This window comes from Trachurus japonicus, chromosome 6 (assembly GCF_045865225.1).
Source record: "Trachurus japonicus isolate A0001 chromosome 6, Traja_1.0".
Taxonomy (NCBI): Eukaryota; Metazoa; Chordata; class Actinopteri; order Carangiformes; family Carangidae; genus Trachurus; species Trachurus japonicus.
Window position 1 is genome coordinate 516,722 of NC_140912.1, and position 20,367 is coordinate 537,088.

The 20,367-nt window shown below is 41.7% G+C and overlaps 1 protein-coding gene across 20 annotated transcripts in view; it reads right to left on the reverse strand.

The window, feature by feature from the left end:
• The window catches only part of LOC146985274 (neuronal cell adhesion molecule-like), an 89,989-nt gene that overhangs the window by 2,810 nt on the left and 66,812 nt on the right, over nucleotides 1-20,367 (reverse strand). For 2 of the 20 annotated variants that reach the window (XM_085778144.1, XM_085778142.1), the window contains 21 exons: nucleotides 19,990-20,101; nucleotides 19,679-19,863; nucleotides 18,704-18,838; nucleotides 17,066-17,209; nucleotides 16,847-16,958; nucleotides 16,591-16,757; nucleotides 15,430-15,577; nucleotides 14,997-15,121; nucleotides 14,624-14,653; nucleotides 13,727-13,828; nucleotides 12,749-12,946; nucleotides 11,862-11,932; nucleotides 11,424-11,649; nucleotides 11,172-11,287; nucleotides 10,226-10,430; nucleotides 9,645-9,767; nucleotides 9,041-9,217; nucleotides 6,558-6,677; nucleotides 3,727-3,888; nucleotides 2,887-3,018; nucleotides 2,344-2,422 (listed from right to left, as the gene is read on the reverse strand). In XM_085778144.1, coding sequence (XP_085634270.1) covers nucleotides 2,344-2,422; nucleotides 2,887-3,018; nucleotides 3,727-3,888; nucleotides 6,558-6,677; nucleotides 9,041-9,217; nucleotides 9,645-9,767; nucleotides 10,226-10,430; nucleotides 11,172-11,287; nucleotides 11,424-11,649; nucleotides 11,862-11,932; nucleotides 12,749-12,946; nucleotides 13,727-13,828; nucleotides 14,624-14,653; nucleotides 14,997-15,121; nucleotides 15,430-15,577; nucleotides 16,591-16,757; nucleotides 16,847-16,958; nucleotides 17,066-17,209; nucleotides 18,704-18,838; nucleotides 19,679-19,863; nucleotides 19,990-20,101 — 2,869 coding nt within the window. Of the gene's footprint in view, nucleotides 1-541; nucleotides 2,261-2,343; nucleotides 2,423-2,886; nucleotides 3,019-3,726; nucleotides 3,889-6,557; nucleotides 6,678-9,040; nucleotides 9,218-9,644; nucleotides 9,768-10,225; nucleotides 10,431-11,171; nucleotides 11,288-11,423; nucleotides 11,650-11,861; nucleotides 11,933-12,748; nucleotides 12,947-13,726; nucleotides 13,829-14,623; nucleotides 14,654-14,996; nucleotides 15,122-15,429; nucleotides 15,578-16,590; nucleotides 16,758-16,846; nucleotides 16,959-17,065; nucleotides 17,210-18,703; nucleotides 18,839-19,678; nucleotides 19,864-19,989; nucleotides 20,102-20,367 lie in introns of those variants that run through there. The other 18 variants (XM_085778145.1, XM_085778143.1, XM_085778152.1 and 15 more) reach the window with 13 other exon arrangements.

Here is a 20,367-nt window from a genome sequence, read left to right on the forward strand (position 1 = left end):
GACAACATTCCACATCCATGAGTTGAATATCAATGGGATAAGATCAAAAAGCCATCATGATGCTGGGATATTCTTATAAATTATAATCAAATATGCAAAAGCATTTTTGAAAAAGGACAGTAAAACTGCAGATTGACTTCTCTATGCACCGTACATGATGAAGGCTTTATGACCAAATATTAAACTTGATGACAGCTGTGAAAACCTGGGATGTGTATACAGCGGGCATTTTTCTCCACAGTGACCGAACTATCCACTTAACCCTGCTTGCATGCTAGGTTTGCAGAATGATGACCCTCACACCCCCCCTCACACACCACCGTCACCCTTACCTTTCCTGAGACCTACACCCCTGGGTTCGGATGAGGAGATCCAGCTGATATCCCACACAACACAACAGTCACTCCTAGACATGATTGCACTATGCACACACTTTAAAAACAAGTTGTATGTAAGCGTGGCACTCGGACGGGTACAGCCATGTACATGTAGAGTCTGAACTGACAGTACGCTCTCCTGCAGTCACACAAGAACAGCTCAGTTGAGTTGAGTTATGCCTTTATTGACATACTTTAAGGTTCCAGCTGAGCCTAATGAAACAGCATGGATATCACTTTTACTCTCACAAAGGCACTATAATATTTGTACACTTTGCCTTGTGATTTATTGTCTACTGTGTTCTGTGATGTGTTTCTGTGGTGTAATAGGCTCTTCTTCATATCTTCCAAGACTATAAGTTTAACGATTCTACAGTTTTCTTATTGGCATAAAATCCCATGAAAAGACAAAAAAAAACCAATGAATTAATTGTGCTCACAAGTGTCATACATTTCATTCCCTTGTCGCATAGAGCTCCATTATTGTTCTAAATCTGCTAATAACATATGGCTAAATGGTTTAGCCATATGTTATTGTGGTTATTGTAAACCCAAAATGTTGCGCAGTGAAACATGCTCCTTCATTATGGACACTGTGGTCTATTTTTAGTCCCTCCTTTATCATTCTGCTGCTTTAAATGTGTAACAAGTTTAACATATCACCTGCGGAAAATAGCCCCCAATAAATGCATATTACAAAAAGCTACAGTATCCAGCTGTGATAGGAAAATGTTCTGCTTTTAAAACACAAAAGTATTTTTTTTAATGTTCTTAAAGATTTAAATCTTCGTTAAAAGTACTGAAATAGAATTACTCATTGTGGGTTTTGGTCTTTTTACAGAATTTTTTTGACAATAAAAAAGTAGAATTCTCCAGACTCATCCTTTAAGATGATTTCTTCTGGCCTGTTATTAACAGCATTAATTAGCTCTTGCATACTCTGTGATGTCTGCTTCTCTCAAACATGCTGATAATTTCATAGTAGATCCATATGCATCTATATATTGTATATCTATATATATGACCAGTAATTCCATTCAACACATTATTGCCTAGAGCAGATTTTTTCAGATCTTCACACCATGCACATCACATATTATATATATATATCTATATATATATACTGTATATATCGATATGTATTTATCACAGCAGAAAATCCATAGAATAGATTTATGTATACATAATACAAAAAGGAATATAAAATATAAAAGCAAGACATCTTATAAATCGACTTATATAAAAACAATATTCAAAAATGCTAGCTATACAGAAGTAAAGTGCTTCATTTTTCTTTATTCTGCGTGCGATTGGAGAAGCAGCCTAAAAAGAGGATGCCAACAAGCATACTGTAGCTTGGTAACTGCTGGAAGTGAGCAGGAATGATCGCTTCAATGATTTTCAATCCTCTGGGTGTCAGTAGCAATACACTAGGCAAAGTGTTAATACTATATACTTTACACACAATGTATTATGAGTAGCTTATTAGTTGAAATGGGATTTGACGATTGGGATCATTTTTTTGTGTGTGATGAAGATGAATCTAGCTTATTTTTTTCCTGACTGTCTGTTTTGAAGTTTTAGAACACCCAAACCCCTACATCCCTTGAACCTGAAGAATCCTGCTTCTCAAATGACACCACAATGTCAAGTCAAGTACATACAATACAGAGTCCAACATAAGTAGCATCCAGGACGTCCCAAAACCCAGGAGAGAAAAACAAAATCTTGTGCTTCACGGTGGTAGAGGTTGAAATGTGAGGGGGCACTTCTTCTTGTTTTGAATTTCTGTTACTGGTGATCCTGGATCATTTATTGGTCAGCTGTAAGGGTTGAGAGGAGGGAGGGAGTGCAGAGCTCCAGCCCTGCCAGAGAGAGGAGATCTGGGCACAAATCAGGGACGGGGCAAGGGTTGATGGGTAAAATTGGCTCTGGGGACTCCAGAGGCCGGAGCACTTTCTCTCACCTGTATTCCCCAAAAGTGCAGTCGTCTTCTTTCATGGGCTGGAACTCTGGGTCTGTGTGTGCGTCCTCCTTCTCTTTGACTGGTGGGAGAAGAGGAGAGAATTGAGAACAATGCAGCTTATGAAGCAGAGAAACCTGTGAGGGTGTAAACTCAGTCTGCACCCAGGACAGTATTTCTACCACACTGACACAATTTTTGTAACAAGATTTTGGCATTTTCTTGCAACTGGAGAGTTCTGTTTTACTAACAAAATTTAGAAATGTACTTTTCATATATTGTCTAAAAAAGTTCCCTGTTTTAATGGAAAACATTTTTTCCATAGATTTTCTGTGATAGCGAGTAATAACAATAATCATTTTGTGGTATACAATAAAGACATTATCTTTACACGGAGAAACCTTTCATGCGTTTATGGTGAGAATGGAAAAAATGTCAATAAAACACAAAACAATATCGTAATGTAATTGACCACCGGCAAATAAAGAAATAAAGAGTGGGTTTATATACGAGTGTGCCTACGATGGTCTCTGTCTGACTGCTCACCTGGGTATTTCCCTCCTTTATTCCTCTGGATGAAGCAGATAATGAGGAGGATGAGGATCAGCAGGGCGATGGCACACATGAGGCCAATGAACCATCCCTGAGTGGCGATGTCCACCTGTCTGCTTGCCACAGCTGGCCAGAGGAAGAGGAGAGGAACACTTAATTTATGGCTGGACTTTATTTTCTCCATTTTAAAGGAAAGACCAATGATCCATAATTATGTGTTAAAACAAAGATATAACATGTAATAAGTTAGCGTTTAATGTGTTTTAGCATTGTCCTAGCTCAAGTTAGAGATTTCAGTTTACGAGTGGACCATGACTGCTTATGGTTACAAATATGGGTTAGATTTAGGTTTGACCCAAATATAACTTTTATGTTAGACAAGTTAGAAATCTCTTAGATCGAGTTAATGGTGACCTGAAGTCATTGAAACCACATTAGTGCTGAATGTAGATCAATCTTTGTCTCACAGCCGCACACAAAGACTGCCACGGACACACAGAAACACAGACATACACACAATTACACACAAACGGGTAGGTTTACGGGGTTATATTAGGTTGGATATTATAGCACTAAACATATAGTATTTCACCTTTATATTAGAGTGAAATCCAATTTTCTAATTACCAAATCTACAAGACTGACTTGGTTATGCCGACATTAGGTAAACCAAACAATCATGCACGTTGTATCTACATCACTACAGTACATGCCTTGCATACGGAGCGAACCCATGCTTGACTGGGCTCAACAACACAAACTAATACACACTCTACACACGACACAGTGCAAGGCCAGGCCGAGGTGGAGGCGACCGCCCAGGAACTGCCTCACCTGGTACCGTAACCACTAGCTCCTCAGAGTGGTGGAGCGGCTGGTCCTGGTGACCTTTGGCCACCAGACGCACCCTATAGGCAAGGCCCCCCTTTAAGCCCTTCAGCATAACGTTCTGAGAGCCGTTCACAAGCTCTTTCTGCCATTCCTCTTCCCCTTCACCTGCAGGAAGGACGGTCATGAAGAGAGGTTTGATGGAACGAGCACAACTTCAAATGAGCCACAGAGGTCAGCACATCACTAGCTGGTTGATTAAAGAAGCATCTACAAGGATGAGATTACACTACGGCCTATGCTAACTGTTTTAACTTACTTTAACAGCTCAATCGTTAATTTAAAAGAATAGTTCACCCAAAATTCAAATTGCACTCATTATCTACTCACCCTCATGTCGACTAAGGGCTGGGAGAAGTTTCAGAGTCCTCCGTGGCTTCTCTGAATTACAGGGGGTCTCGGCGTAGCAGTGCATGTCCATATAACGGTTGCAAATGGATACCAACTGTCTTCGTTACAAAAAGACACACCAAAAAACATCCAAATACCTCCATGCTGCTCGTATGTAATGTCCGTCTTGTATAGAAGCCCCGAAATGCGAAATTGTTCCGAAAAAAATTAAATAAGTCTATATTTCAAGCTTGTTTGCAGCAGGAAACTCTTTTTCCTGGTCCGTCCAAATCTCGCGAGATTTGCGCCGCCGTCATTTCAGGGCTTCAATAAAAGACGGACATTACATACAAGCAGCATGGACGTATTTGGATGTTTTTTGGTGTGTCTTTTTGTTACGAAGAAAAAGTGGTATCCATTTGCAACCGTTATATGGACATGTACTGCTGCACAGAGCCCCGCTGTAACTCAGAAAGCCACGGATAACTCTGAAACTTCTCCCAGCCCTTAGTCCACATGAGGGTGAGTAGATAATGAGTGAAATTTCAATTTTGAGTGAACTATCCCTTTAATCTATATGAATGAGTTATTACTGAGGCCTTGGGAGCACAACGAACTATAATTTCACTCACTTCACAGCACATGTGTAGGATTTAGAAAAAAACGTAGGAACCTGCAACCAATTACAGAAATGTTACACCTCAAAAAGTTTCATAAGTCTCAATCGGGTAATAAAAACTAAATTGTTGTTCCCTTGAAACAGGGCAGTTGTGTTCAGTGTTAAATTGTTGTTTTCTCTGTTTGTTTTGAGTAATACCACACAAAATGTTTTTTAATGTCAGTCCATTACTTTGGTTCAGACTGAAATCATATCATCATATCCACAGGATGGACTGAAACAGAGGATGATTCATACTGTTGTCAGTTATCACCTTCATCATCTTCCCTGGTAAAGCCATGATGTGATTTTTAGTGAAGTTTTTTTCCATCTAGCTCCACTGTCAGATCAAAATCTCAGTTAATCCAAAACTTTATCGACAATCCCAATAGCATCAGTTGTACTTTGTGTTTTTAGCAAATATTAGCATGCTAGACTACAATGGTGCAAATATATAACACCTGTTAACAAGTTAGCATGGTCATTGTGAACATGTCAGCATGCTAATGTTAGCATTAGTGGCTGTTATTACAGCCTCACAGAGTCATGGCAGTTACAGCCTACACTTGTTTTCTGAACGCTGCACATGTGTTGTCAAATGGCTGACGCTGTTTTCATCATTTGGTCTGTTTGCATGTGTTCTCTTAAAGGTACATTGTGTAAGAATTACTCCCATCTAGCGGTTCAGTTGTAGATCGCAAACAACTCAGTCGTATTTTTCATGCTGCATTCACGTGAAATCGGTTAGATGGCAGACGGACAACAGCCGCTGCACGTAACGGCTTAAACAAGCCTCTATGTAAACAAGTGGTCCGTCAGCACGAGGCAAAACAATACACGTGACAATATGTTGTCATGGCGATGTGGTATTGTTGACCTGACCCACGTTTTACCGGCTTTCTCTCGACTTCTGTGACTAAAATGACATCTGGTTTGTTACTGACGGCCGTTTTTCCGACTGCACCTGAATGCAGCATCAGTGTAACGCTCCATCCCTCCTCACTGCGTTACCGCGGTGACTTTTCACAGACGCCACCTCGACCTGAGCCGACAGCTCCGGTGTCTCCGCTGAGTTTCCGTGGTTTCCTACTGTCACGCTGCCACTGAACGTAAAAACATGGCGACACCACATGGCAGCAGCACCGAGCTTACCCGCTCCATGGAGATATGAATGATATGAACGGCTCATTCAGAGCTGAAAGGAACACTTCACTTTGTTGATGGGGGGGATTACTGGTTAATGAAAAACAGACTTTTGAATGAAATAATCGATTACACAATGTACCTTTAAGTGACACAGGGTTGAGCTCTCAGGGCCGCTCATCATAACGTGAGGAAGAGCTAAATGTGAAAAAGGTCTGACTAATGGGATCTATGACCATGATATCTCCCTAATCTAATTCATTAGCAGTAGGTGTGAGAGAGCCATACTACAACAACATGGTGCTTGTCATCCTCACTGCAGGTGGATAAAAACAATGGAGAGCCCTCCAGTCAAAATCAATTGGCATAGCCGGAATGGTCGTGCTGCTTTTTGTGAAGTTTCTCTACATTAACTCCAGCAAAGATTATCACGGGGAAATGCGCGCAACTCTAGTCAATAACAGCACTGGGTAATTAGCAATCCAATCACAGGCAGCCTTGTTTATCACATCTGGGTCCACGTTGGCAGAAGCCAGCAGCGATATGACTGCCAATATTTCTATTCACCTGCACAAGCCAATAATGAAGTAGGGATCTCTTGCCACCTATGTGTAGAGCTAACACAAACAAAGACGCCGTTGCTTACTGTTTTGCACTATGTATTCTACATAAATGTTTTTTCCCGGGCCCCAGTATTCCCAACTGATCAGGGCCCCGTCCTCTCCGACCGAGGAGCTAACGTTCCCAAACGGACTCACAGGCCGCGCTGAGTACACAAGAAAGAAGACAACCATCAAGATATAGGTCTGTTGATCAAAGGACAATCCAATGACTGGCACTTAAAGGGATGGTTCACCCAAAATTCAAATTTCACTCATTATCTACTCACCCTCATGTCGACTAAGAGCTGTGAGAATTTTCAGAGTCCTCCGTTTCTTCTCTGAGTTATGGGGGGGTCCGCGCAGCAGTATTTGTCCATATAATGGTTGTCAATGGATACCAACTTTCTTCATCCAAAAAGACACACCAAAAAACATCCAAATACCTCCATACTGCTCATCTGTAATGTCCCTCTTGTATTGAAGCCCCGACATGAGAAATTGTTCCGCCGGTCAGTGCAAATCACGCGAGATTTGCACTGACACAGGAAGAGCAGTGAACTGAGACACTGGGAGCTTCCGCTACAAACAAGCTTAAAATATTTAACTTATTTAATTTTTTTCAGAACAATTTCTCATGTCGGGGCTTCAATACAAGAGGGACATTACAGACGAGCAGTATGGAGGTATTTGGATGTTTTTTGGTGTGTCTTTTTGGACGAAGAAAGTTGGTATCCATTCACAACCATCATATGGACAAATACTGCTGCGCGGACCCCCCCTCCTGTAACTCAGAGAAGGCACGGAGGACTCTGAAAATTCCCACAGCTCTTAGTCGACATGAGAGTGAGTAGATAATGAGTGAAATTTGAATTTTGGGTGAACTATCCCTTTAAATGCTTTCATTTCATTATAGTCTCTGAATCTAGACAATCACAGCCTTGTACTATAACAATGTCAAGTCAGGAGGAACCATGAGATGGGATGAGAGGTTTGAGGATTTCCTGTATACTACTGTCAGTATAGAGGGGTAAAGATTGCATAACACACAAGACACACAAAAAAACAAACACTTTCCACAGACAGGGACACGACAAACACTGAAGTCATGATACACACTGCACACAGATCACTGGCACGCCAAGCAAAGCCTCGCCATGCAGCGGGAAGCAGCACCAGCAAACACGGAAGAAATGAGAGGAGGTCAAAGTTGCCAGAGGCGCTTACAATAAAAAATGTAGCCAAGTGCTTTGAAAAGACTTGTGTAACTCTATCACATGACATTATAAAGGCACACATCACACGGCATCTTTATCTAACGTGGCTTTGAACTTCTCCAGCTTTGAACACACTGGAGCGTTTTTGGTGGGCAGCAGAATTTAAAAGAGGTAGGGGGGGAAATTCATGCTCGTGGTGGGTTTCTGAAGCCGCGGTTTGAACACAGAGAAACAACAGGACGGTGAGACATTCAGCTGGTCATGCTGTGTCATGCAAGAGTGAATGCAATGTAAAGTGATCGGTCTGAGGTTTCATAACAGCATGGGTCACCGTTTACAGCAATGTAACTGGATCACACGCATGTTCTACACTACAGGAACATGTGTGTGATCACTGGATGAAATAACTAAGTACAGTATGACATGTTTGTAAAATATCCAAAAATAAACTCAAAGTGCTGTGGAATGATGTGCATTAAACTATACATTGAACATTTCACATACACAAGTAACATTACATTATTAACAATCTGACGATTACGATCACAGCTAACATTTTCATCAATTCTTTTTCCATTCTTCCACTAAATTGTCTTGTCTAGAAAATGTCAGAAAATTGCTTGTTGTCTGCTGACTATTTCCAAAGAACAACATGGCCGATATAAAGGATAAAAGGGGTTTCTGAGTTGTTGTCATCTTGTCAATTGGTTTTTTCGACTAATTTATAAATGAAGTGGTGTTTTCAGCACTACTTTACAGAGAGCACTCACCATCAGAACACCATGCTTTACAACAAACTGCATTCTGGGGTCTGGGGTCAGTTTGTCAATGTGAACAATAAATCAAGACAGAGGGGCAGTTGTGTGTGAGTGTGATTACAACACATGCCACAACTCTCCTCTATAAGACCACACTTGATTTGTGTAATGTTTTGACCATCTGGCCTCCATTAGGTCTTACCATCATGTTTTTAATTTGATCTTTTTTTTTTATTGAATTTTTTTTATAAGAAATGAGAATGTGAAAAGCCAACTTTTCCAAAAATATTTATCTTTTGACTTTTTAACCATCCTGATGAAGGTCAGATGGATGAAAACACTGAGTAAAGTATGGTGAACTGAAGAGCTCTGTGATTAACTTTAATTTTTTTTGCTGGACTTGGACTTAAAATGTTTGGATCTTACTATATTGAAAACAAAAAACAAAAAAACACATTCATCACCTTAAATATACGTAAGTGTATGTTTCCAGCTGCAGAAACAAGAATACTGTTTCCATCAGCTTCTTTTAGTCGTCTACTTTTGTTGACTTACCTTCATCCATGATGGTGGATGCTTCCTGAGTAATGGCTGGACCTTCTCCCTCGCTTGTTTTCGCGTTCAAATAAAACTTGTAGCGTGTGTTGTACTTGAGGTTGGGCAAAGTGACTGAGGTCTCATTGGCCAGCAGGGCCAGCTGCTCCTCTGGGCCCAGCTCATTGGAGTTATTGACTACAGGGCGGAGGGAGGTCGGGTGACAAGAAAAAAACGGGATGGAAGGGGGGTGGAAGTAGTAAAGGTAAGTTGAATGGAAGGGGAGGAGGGGGTCGTAGATGGGGTTCGAGTGTCAAAATGACAAAGGTGGAAATGAAAGCATTTGAAGCACGGAGGTGTGGGGTTCAGAAGGTGTAGAAGGTGGGAGTGACAAAAGTTGACTTGTTAATTTGTGTTGTAATTTAAGCAAAATGACTTGTTTGAAATGATTTTAGACTATTCTCGTTATTCCTATCTGTCTCATTATCCGACTTTGAACAGAATGGCAGTACAGGACATGAAGAAGAATGACAAAACTACAAACTACATGACAGAAGGTGACATTTAACGCTGGGCTCACTGAGGCCTGAAGCTACTGTAGGATTCATTACTTTAAAAGCCTCACCTGGCTGATACTTGAGGGTGTAGCCAGTGATGCGTCCGTTACGCTCATGAGGAGGACTCCACTGAAGGGTTAAAGAGTCTGTGTTTGAGTTGGTGGCCACCAGAGAAGTCGGCATCCCAGGCGCTGTGGAGGGAAAAAAACACAAGATCATGAAAGCAAAGCTACTGTAGGGTAACATCATAATAATTATCTGAATCAATGACTGTGGAGGATTTTTAACCTTCACATAATAAAGTATAATGAAGTGAAACCTGCAACACCCACACACTGAGAACCAACTCCCAGCCATTCAACTTTTATTTTCATATATCTTTAATGGTTTGCAGTGGGAGTATTTCATTTATTGATCAAATGCATTTTAAACTGAATCCACTTGTCTCGTATTTAAAGATAACATGAGCTGTCATGATGCTGCGGCTGTGTTAAAAATGTAACCTACTTATTAAACACTGAAGGAAGGTCGGCTTTGTGATTTTCACCATAGATGGAAAGAATAATTACCATTTTGAAATTCCTTTACAATTCATACAGTAATATAACAGCAGACAGGTTTAAAAAAGAGAGTGCATGTCTTCTCTTACCTCCCTCAGGCGTCTCAAACTTCTGGGTGGGGCTTGGGGGACCTTCTCCTTTGCCATTAAAAACTCGAACATTAAAGGAGTAGAGACTGAAGGGGTGCAGGCCGGGCAGCAGGCCGCGGCTGTGGTTGCCACTGAAGGTCAGGATCAGCTTCTCCATGTGGTTGGGGTTGTGTTTGTGGAGGCTGCGCTCTCTCCAGTAGTACACCTACAAGATGCAGTTCAATTGTAGTGAGCATGGCTGTGTCTGGTGGCAAGGCAAGGTATCTTTATTTATATAGCACATTTCATACCAAGGCAACTCAATGTGCTTTATATAAAGACAAATTTTTTTTTTTTTAAAAAGAAAAAAGAATAGCATAAAACAGCATAAAAACAAAAAGCACAGAGTTAAAAGCAGGAGCAAAGAAGAATAAAAAAGTAAAATAAGAGAAAATAGATAAAGTTTAAAGTTATTAAAAAGAGCTCAGCTATATGCTCACAGTTGGGGCTGATCTCAGTTCTGCTGATAGTTTGCTCCAGTTGTGTGCAGCATAACAGCTAAATGCTGCTTCACCATGTCTGGTTTGAATTCTGTTCTCCACTATCTGACCTGAGTCAGTAGATGTCAGAGCTCTACTGGGTTTATACTCATTCATGTATTCTGGACCTAAACCATTCAGTGAGCAGAACTTTAAAATCTATTCTGTAGCTGACTGGGAGCCAGTGTAAGGTCTGAAGAACTGAGGTGATGTGATCTGATCTCTTTGTTCTGGTTAAAACTCCAGCTGCAGCTGTTTGATATTTTTTTGGGGGGAGTCCAGTCCGAAGACCGTTACAGTAGTCGAGTCTATTGGAGATGAAAGCATGAATCAGCTTCTCTTGATCTGTTTGGGACATACAACCCTTAAAACCCTGGTGGTGGGATTGTTGCACATGGTACATTGCATGTCGACCCTTAATACTGGACCTTATATCCTTTGAGATGTCCCCGGATCACTCTGGGAGGCACCGGCTCCCAGTGCACCTCCACCAGGGTGCTGTTCAGCGCCACAACGTGGACAATTTTTGGAGCTTCTGCAGGCACTGTACAACAGACAGGGGGACACAAGAGTTAAATCTAACAGCCAAAACACTGAGTAAAATGTTACATGTCAGACAGCCAAATGCATCAACTCAGGCTCTCGCACACAGTCCAAAAGAGTCCGTCGGCCTAACTCACAGTCCTCTCCAGAGTAGCCGTGGGCAATAGCGGGCTCGGGTCCAGCTCCGTGGTCGTTCACAGCCTGAACTTTCAGCTCATATGGAACAAATGTGGGCGTTCCAGAAACAACAAACTTGGAGTTGTTGGCCACGGTCACTGATGTCCAGTCGCTTTCCATTCCCTTCTGCCTCCACATTACTCTATAATGAAGCCCCGGAGCATTGGACTGGAAGCCTGTCAGCGGCTGCAGAAAAGAAAGTTTTCAGTGTTTTCAACTCAATTTTCAACAGAAAACTTAAAGAGTTTTAAATCATGTAATTTATGATTGTGTGGGCAGATTAGAAAGTAGAACATTTTGAAAAGAACAAAGGAAAGTAGTAGTAGTAGTAGAAGTAGTCCCTGGACACCACTAAATGCCTCAGGATTACAATGGATAGCCCTGTACAATTTTATTACCTTCCATGAAATTACAAGATTGTCACGTTCTGTTCCAAATCCCTGCACACCTGCTGGGTTCTCATCTGGAGCTGGAGAAATGATTAATACAGACAAAATGAAACATTATCCAACAGAAACCCTTCCAACCTTTCTCTGAGGCTCATTTCAGCATATTCACTTGTTTCTGAAATGAAGCATCCATCTTATATTAAAGGGATAGTTCACCCAACATTCAAATTTCACTCATTATCTACTCACCCTCATGTCGACTAAGAGCTGTGAGAATTTTCAGAGTTATCCGTGGCTTCTCTGAGTTACGGGGGGGGAGGGGGTCCGTGCAGCAGTATTTGTCCATATAATGGTTGTCAATGGATACCAACTTTCTTCGTCCAAAAAGACACACCAAAAAACATCCAAATACCTCCATACTGCTCGTCTGTAATGTCCCTCTTGTATTGAAGCCCCGACATGAGAAATTGTTCCGCCGGTGATTTGCACTGACACAGGCAGAGCAGTGAACCGAGACACTGGGAGCTTCTGCTACAAACAAGCTTAAAATATAGACTTATTTTATTTTTTTCTGAACAATTTCTCATGTCGGGGCTTCAATACAAGAGGGACATTACAGACGAGCAGTATGGAGGTATTTGGATGTTTTTTGGTGTGTCTTTTTGGACGAAGAAAGTTGGTATCCATTGACAACCATTATATGGACAAATACTGCTGCATGGAGCCACCCCGTAACTCAGAGAAGGCACGGAGGACTCTGAAAATTCTCACAGCTCTTAGTTGACATGAGGGTGAGTAGATAATGAGTGAAATTTGAATTTTGGGTGAACTATCCCTTTAATATGTTTATTCATGGTTTAATAGTGCTGGTGGATTCACTAGAGCTGAGTCTCTACCTGCAGCCTCTGTCTTGTACATCCTGGAGGGGAAGCTGGGGCGGCTGAGACCCACACCGTTGTAGGCCACCACTCTGAAGGTGTAGTGGACATAGGGGGACAGTTTGAGGTGAGCCGTTGTCCTGGTCCCAGGGACCTCAGTAAGGTTGTGCCAGTGACCTCGGTGGTGCAGCGCGTCTTCGTACTGGATCAGAAATTCTGTTTTTGAATTTGAAAGAAGAAAAAAAAAAAGAAAAAGAAAAGCACCATGCATAACTGAACAGTTGATACACAGCCTGATGTCACGATCACAACACTGGAACGAATGCCCTCATGGTTTATTTGGCGTCTGTTTCTCAAAAAGCAAAAGCTTTCGCCAAAATATGTCTAAATATGCTACTTCCAGCAGTGCAATGATGAGTGTTCACAACATGCTGACAACACTAATAGACAGTGGGGCGGTGACACATGCTGCACTGGTGGAACCAGACTCTTCTATGAATAGCTTGTTGTTTTTATACCAAGAAAACTTGTCACCACCGAAATGCATCATTACCTCTGATTCAGACCTACCAACTTCCTATGGATCTGTCTCTGAAACACAGCTTGGGTGTTTTCTTTCTTTCTTTCTTTGCAATCTGTGAAACTGAATTATGATTTTGTGCACATGTCTCCACACTCTGCTTGGGGGAGTCTAAATCTAAATACAGAACATGTAATTAATTGTGTCCATAATGTTGTGACTCATCGTGATATGAATCTAGAAACAGTGGATTTACTGTTAGAGGACATAATAAAACTGTCCTCACATGTTACATGCCTCATGACTGAGCTGTGAAAATATGTGAAAATCAGTTGAGTGGCCCTTTTTAAAACTGCTTCACTCTGAATGGGTTAATGGGTTTGTGTACACCCAAATACAAAGCCTCAGATACAAAGAGGCTCCACACACACACACACACACACACACACACACACACACACACACTTAAGACATACTCTGAATAGGACTGTTATGTTCATCCCCAGGGGTCCAAGTGAGCTGAACACTCCTCTTTTTCTGGTCCGTCAGCTCGAGGTCAGTTGGGGGGTCGGGTTGCTCTGGGGGGAGACGCATCACAAGGAGCAACATTAACACATTACACCGGGACAATATCCACAGTGATGTCCTATCACAGTTAAGGAGATGGAGGATCCATGCCATGACAAGATGAAGCAAAAACAAAACAGGTTTCATTCATTTGTTTCCATATAATTATTACATAGTATGTTGTTTGAACCGAGCACACGGTTTCTTTACATGTTATTTAAGTTATTTGATCTTCGATACGCATGCAGACGCCACATCATGCATATGAAACGGCTGATGCTCAGTCTCAGCATCTTCCATAATCACGCCGCATGAAATCGAGTCTCAGCCTCACCAGAGAGGCTAAATTGATGCTCATGTTTTGAAATTGCAGCGATAAAGTCAAATGCATGCTTTGAATAAATGAGCGACGAGCAAATGGTGCATTTGAAAATATCCCAAGTGCTGGAATGGAGAGAGATGTTTGCTTTATAAATTGTCTTCCCATTCAAGTGTGAGAGGAAATTGCTTCCCCTTGTGCCTAAATGTTTAATTTTTGCATCAGTGGCTTAATGAATTCAAAATTACAAAAATGAAAAGAAAAAAAAAAGGACTTGGGGGGAGTTGTGTAAAAAAAAAAAAGACAAACAAATCAACACTGGTAGATCAAAAAGGAAGAAAATAAATATTCAAAATGGTTCGTGATTGTCAAAAACAAACAGCATCTTCAGGCCACAACATGCTTCACTAAACAGAAACATGGAGAACAACACAAGGCCAACGTCAGCAGGGCACATCTGGATGGCCGTGCGTGCTTGCAGGTTTACCGTATAAAACAGCTGGTGTTGGTGTGGCCTCTGCCGGGTCGGGGGGGGGGGGCAGGAGTGAAATGAGGAGTTTAGTGGTCAGTCAGCCAGAAGACAACAAGAAGATTATCTGGCTCGCTAAGAAGGCAACAGTTAAATATTCATGCCGATGACAGGACAGGATAGCTGATTAAATCCGCTCCAGCCCTCTTAAGTAAACTCTCAGGCAATTAACCTTGGAGGACTGAAATTCAATCTGCTGCGCTGGTTAAGTTATTGGACAGATTCACTTTTCTGTGAAGACCTGAGATGGAGAGGTTACACTTTAATCATCCTGAGTTTTGTTTTACCAGTCAGTGAAAAATAGCTTCCACAAAGCAGTACATGTACATACCAACAACAGTGAGTTCAGCGCTGGCTGAGTCATGGTCCAGAGTGGTGTTCATGATGCAGGTGTATGTTCCCGCGTCGCTCTCCGTCACATCAGTGATGGTGAGGCTGTCGGAGTCTACAATCAGTCTGTTGAAAAGAGCAGTTCATACAGACAGATCAGCACCTCCACATTAAATATACTGATAAAGCTATTTCACTTGTTTTACCATCAGGTGGTCAAGATGAGAACAAGCACCCAAGCCGATACAAGAAAGGGAACAAAAGGTCATTTTAGGAGGTTGGGACCTCAAGCAGAGCCAGGCTCAGGGTGGGTGGGTGGGTGGCCGTCTGACTCGACCGGAAAAACCGCCATAAACAAATTCTAACTAGAACAGCTGATGTAAAATGACAGCAAACACGAGGTTAATGGTCTGGAACGTAGGAAAGCATCTGACCTTTCGTCATCAGGCAGCTCTCCATCATCTTTGAGCCAGGTCATGGTGGGGATGAGCGACGGGTCGTGTTTCACTTTACACTCAAACACCACAGACCGGCCCCTCTGGACCTCTTTGTACTCGGGCTGCCTCAGGATACGGGTGGGTTCTGGTGGGACGGGAGGGACGAGGTCAGGGACAGTCGAAACTCATTCTATAAACCCTATCAGCATCCTGTTCTGCACACCTTGTGTTTGGTATTGGGGTAGACATAAATAGTTTATATTGTGATTCAACTGAAGGTAATTTTTCTTCATAGAAATCTATAGGATTGTTTTAATTAATAAATTAATCATAACTCAATAAATTATTAAAAAGACTGACAGCTGTCTATTTAAGCTTTACAGTTTATGGTATTTGCTCACTTGCTGAAAGTTTGATGAGAAGCGTGCACCCCTTTCCTAACTACAAAAAGAAAATGAACAGGCCTGAATGATAATAATATAATTATAATCAACAATGCAATAATTGAATAAAAACAATGGAAGGACCAGAATGAACTATTCTTTGACTGATTTATACATTTGTTCAGTAAAGAAAAAATCATTTGAGTGCCTTACATTAAACAACATTGATATAGAGTACATTGTATTACTCAATACAATTCAATGTAGTTGTTCTTCAAGATGACTTGATGACAAGATGAAGTAATCTACAATTATAGAATCTGGAGCTCAGCTAATCATATAAAGAATCTCATAGAGGCATTGTTTTATTGTTTGTGTACTGTAAGGCTGCCCAAGTTAAAATACAATGGTGCATTGTTTTAAATGTTGCTGTCACAAGCAGTTGTGGGATGACATTATCTCTTATCCTTTCACAAGTGAATCCTACGTTAAAGGAGATAAGACAGCGAGCATTGAAACTCCTTCCTCAGCATTTAGAGAAGTGGACCAGCTCTTATCGTGGCTGCCACTTAGATATAAAGCAAGAAAAAAGAAGATTTTTTTGACCATTGTAACATTTTTGGTCGAGAGGTTACGTACAGTATGTGCTACATTGAAGAGGAAGAATGTGATTCAAGTCATACACATTTAAGTGATTCTTTTGTCCGTCATTTCCATTCTAAGCATCACACTGTAACACTGTGTCAGTTACTTGTAAACACAGAGATTTTCTGACCTTTGACCTCCAGGAAGACGTGATTCTCGTAGATACCAAGAGTGTTTCTGGCCACGCAGATGTATTTGCCGCTGTTTCGAGTCTGAGCTATGTGGATCTCTAAAGTCCCGTTGTCATGGTGGATGTAGGGGTCTCCGCCCAGGGTGCTGGACCGACTGTCTTTGAACCTGAGAGAAAAAAGAGAGAGGGCGAACCCACTGTGAGTGCTTGAAGCAACATAATTCCAGCGCCCCTCTATAAAAGTTCATTAACTCACCATGTAATTTCAGGGATGGGTGACCCAAAGGAGGCGCAGTCTATCAGGGCCCGGTGGTTTTTGATGACCTGGTAGACTTTGTTGGCTGGTGTCAGCACTCTGGGCGGCTCCACTGCAGCGAGGCAGCGGCAATTATTGACATGTTATTACACTCCAGAAATCAATGTAAATGGAAAACACAGCATTCAAACACAAATGGATCCAGTGCAGTGAACTCACAGAGGACGTTGACAAAGGCGTTGGCCAGGAGGTAGCCGTAGTCGTTGGACACGTTACACTGGTAGACGCCGCTGGACGCCGTCTGTACGTCGGTGAAGATGATGGTGTCGTCCTCCACCTTTCTGCTGAGGTCTCTGGGAGCGTCTGTTTGTGGATAACAGAGGGATGTGAGATGATACTCCGGCCTTGTGAATTTTGGTTGAAATCAATGAACATAACTATTGATGTGCGCTCTCATTCCTGCATCACACACTGGCTGTATTTCAAACTTCAGCTCTTTTTCAGTAGCAACCAAAACACGTCCACAAAGTTCAGTACTGAAAGAAATTATCAGCAGACAGATTCTGTGAGGGACACTACTTTTTAGCCTTGTTTTTGTATTAATTGATTTTACAAATTATAATTCTTTTAAGCTGTGTTTAATTTGTTGAAGTTCTGGGAATTAAACATTTAGTATTCTGGGAAATATTCAGTGTATTTGGTTTTTTGTTAAGGTAGATAATAAAACAGATACCTCTCATATTTGTGCACTAACAACAAAGCTGCTAACCAGTAACCATTTATCTAAGCTTAGAATAAAGACTAGAAACAGGGTGAGTCATCAAACTAATTAGCACAGAATATGTTGTGTTTTTTTAATCTTTAGAAAAACAAAATGTGGAAATAACAAGTTGTGAATTTACAGCTGGTTGTGTGCAGAGACTAATTTTTTTTGGTGGTCGCTGATAAAACATGAAAATAAGAGTTGTTTCACAAAATGTTGAACTAATCCTTTAAAATAAAATACTGTAAGACATGGACACAGCTTAGAGCAGTGGTTCCCAACCCTTTTTGGCTTGTGACCCCATTTTGACATCACAAATTTCTGGTGACCCCACGATCACGGCTGTCAGTCAAGATATTTCTATATGCTGCATTTTTGAACTCGATTTATATTCGAGAAAGTGAAAGTTTAGAATACAGTTATTTAAAGCAGAAGTAAGCGATCCGGTGGTTTTGGCTAACTTCTTGTCAGCCGATGGAGTTAGCAGTCCCCGCCCTCGTCCCTACGTCACCACATTCACGCGCATCCCTTGGCTGCACACACAGAGAGGACCGCCCCTTTATGCCGTTCTCTCTCCTCATTGGATAAAGGTTGTAGGATACAAGGAAAGTTTTCTCCTCGGCTTACAGCAGAGCAGAGTGACTGACAGACCCGTGTTTCAGACCAAACACTCTATATAAGTGATTGCTGTCGGAAGATATAACTATTTAAGACTTATATTAACACAAACATTCCGCTTACTTCTGCTTTAAGATTGTGTGTAATTTTAAAAAGAACAATAATTAGTTTAAAAAAATAATTTTATTTCTCAATTACTAGACATTTCAGGCCCCAGGTCCCAACCCCAAGGTTGAAAAACACTGGCTTAGAGCTTTGTCTAACTTTATACGTGATACAGAAAAAAACATCTTGCTCTTCATCACTGAGTTGTTTTACTGGCAGTATAAAAATGTAATGAGTGAGTAAATAAATAAAATCGTATTTCATATAATAGAATTTGATATTATATCAACTCATGAAAAATGACCACCTATACTGCAAATTCATTTTCAAAGCTGGTTGAGCTTTAGTCAGACGGAGCCGGTTGCACTCACTCTCCACGGCGATGCCGTTCATCGCCCAGGTGACAGAGGGTTTGGGCGTGCCGCTGGCCCTGCAGGTCAAAACGCCGTTCTCTCCTGGAGCTAGGACAAGGTTCCTGGGGGGGCTGCCGATCCAATATGGAGCAGCTGAAAATAGAACAGGAGGCTGGAGAATTAATCACCGAACACACTGCCCCTGTTGGCATCTGCGCATAAATCAATTATGAGACGGAGGGAGAGGGAGAGTGAAGTGACAGAAAAGAAGGAGCGACTGTGCCTCCTCCAACAGCGAGGCCTGGCCCCCCCGATTGGACAGCGTGCGTTTCATCATCACTGACACACACACACACACACGTTGATGAAAAGAAGGGGTCACCGCCGACACGTCTTTTCTTGCATTCAAAAAGAGTTTATTACAAGAAGAACAGTGTCTAAAAATGCCGAATCGTGGAGCATCTCTGGTGCCAAAATTAGATCTCTCTCTCTTGGCCTAAACCCCAAACCTTATATACGTTTTCTAAAACTCCACCTTTTTCCAATATAAGGATATGTCTGTCCAAGATGGTCAGACAAAGACAGGATCTAAAAACAGAATCTAACCTATGCCTTCTGACATTTAACCTCTTGACCAAGCTAACTTAAACATAGATACAGTGTCAAGTATCCCCAAAACTATGACCCACAGAGATGGGTAGATGACAAGGAACACATTTCTCAGGGTACATTCCACACTACTACTAGACACCTAATCTAAACATCTTGCTGTAAATGTATGTGTGTGCCTTTTCTCTCTTGTAACATCTGAATTTATTTATATTTATTCCATTTAACTGTAAACTGTTACTTATCACAAATGAAGTTCCTATCCAAATGGTGAATGACCTCTGACATATCCCTTAACTTTTAGGCTAAGAAAACACCATGAAGAACATAAGATAATTGAAGATATTAAAGCAAAAATGTTCAGGTGGATAATACACTACATACCTTTGACACTGACGCGGATGGTGTGGTGCACCGTGCCGTGCCGATTCCTGGCGGTGCAGCGGTATTCTCCGGCGTCCGACTCCGACACGTTGACGATGCGCAGCGTCTTCTGGTAGTGCAGGAAGAAGGTGCGCTTGGCGGGGAATTCGCCGCTCACTTTGGCCCAGGAGAGGTCGGGCGTGGGCCTGGATTCACAGTGGAAGAGAGAGAGAGAGAGAGAAAGGGGGGAAAAGGCAGAGGGATGTTGACACTGGAGCAGGTGGCCACTTGAGGCTCTCGGGACTGAAGTAATGGCCGATTCTTTCACTTACAGTCCGTCTGCAATGCACTCGACCTCCAGCACCTGTCCTCTCAACACCATCTTGGAACTGGAGGGGCCAGATGGGGTGAGGAAGGCTGGCTTCCTCTCATCCACTGGGTCTTCTGTGGTCACACACACACAGACACACACACACACACACACACACACACAGATGCACAAAGAAAGCTGTCACCATCTCTTCTGCATGAGTTCATCAGAGAGTGAGAATCTCAATCCTTTCTGGCTCTGCTAAGGTTTATAATAAAAAAAGCTCTGCTCACAATTTGCTCATGTTATAGTTACATGTTGTGTTCCTCCTCTAATAATAAAGACTAAAATTGACTTATTCTAAAATTGAGAATTAATAAAGATACAAAGATCTGATTTC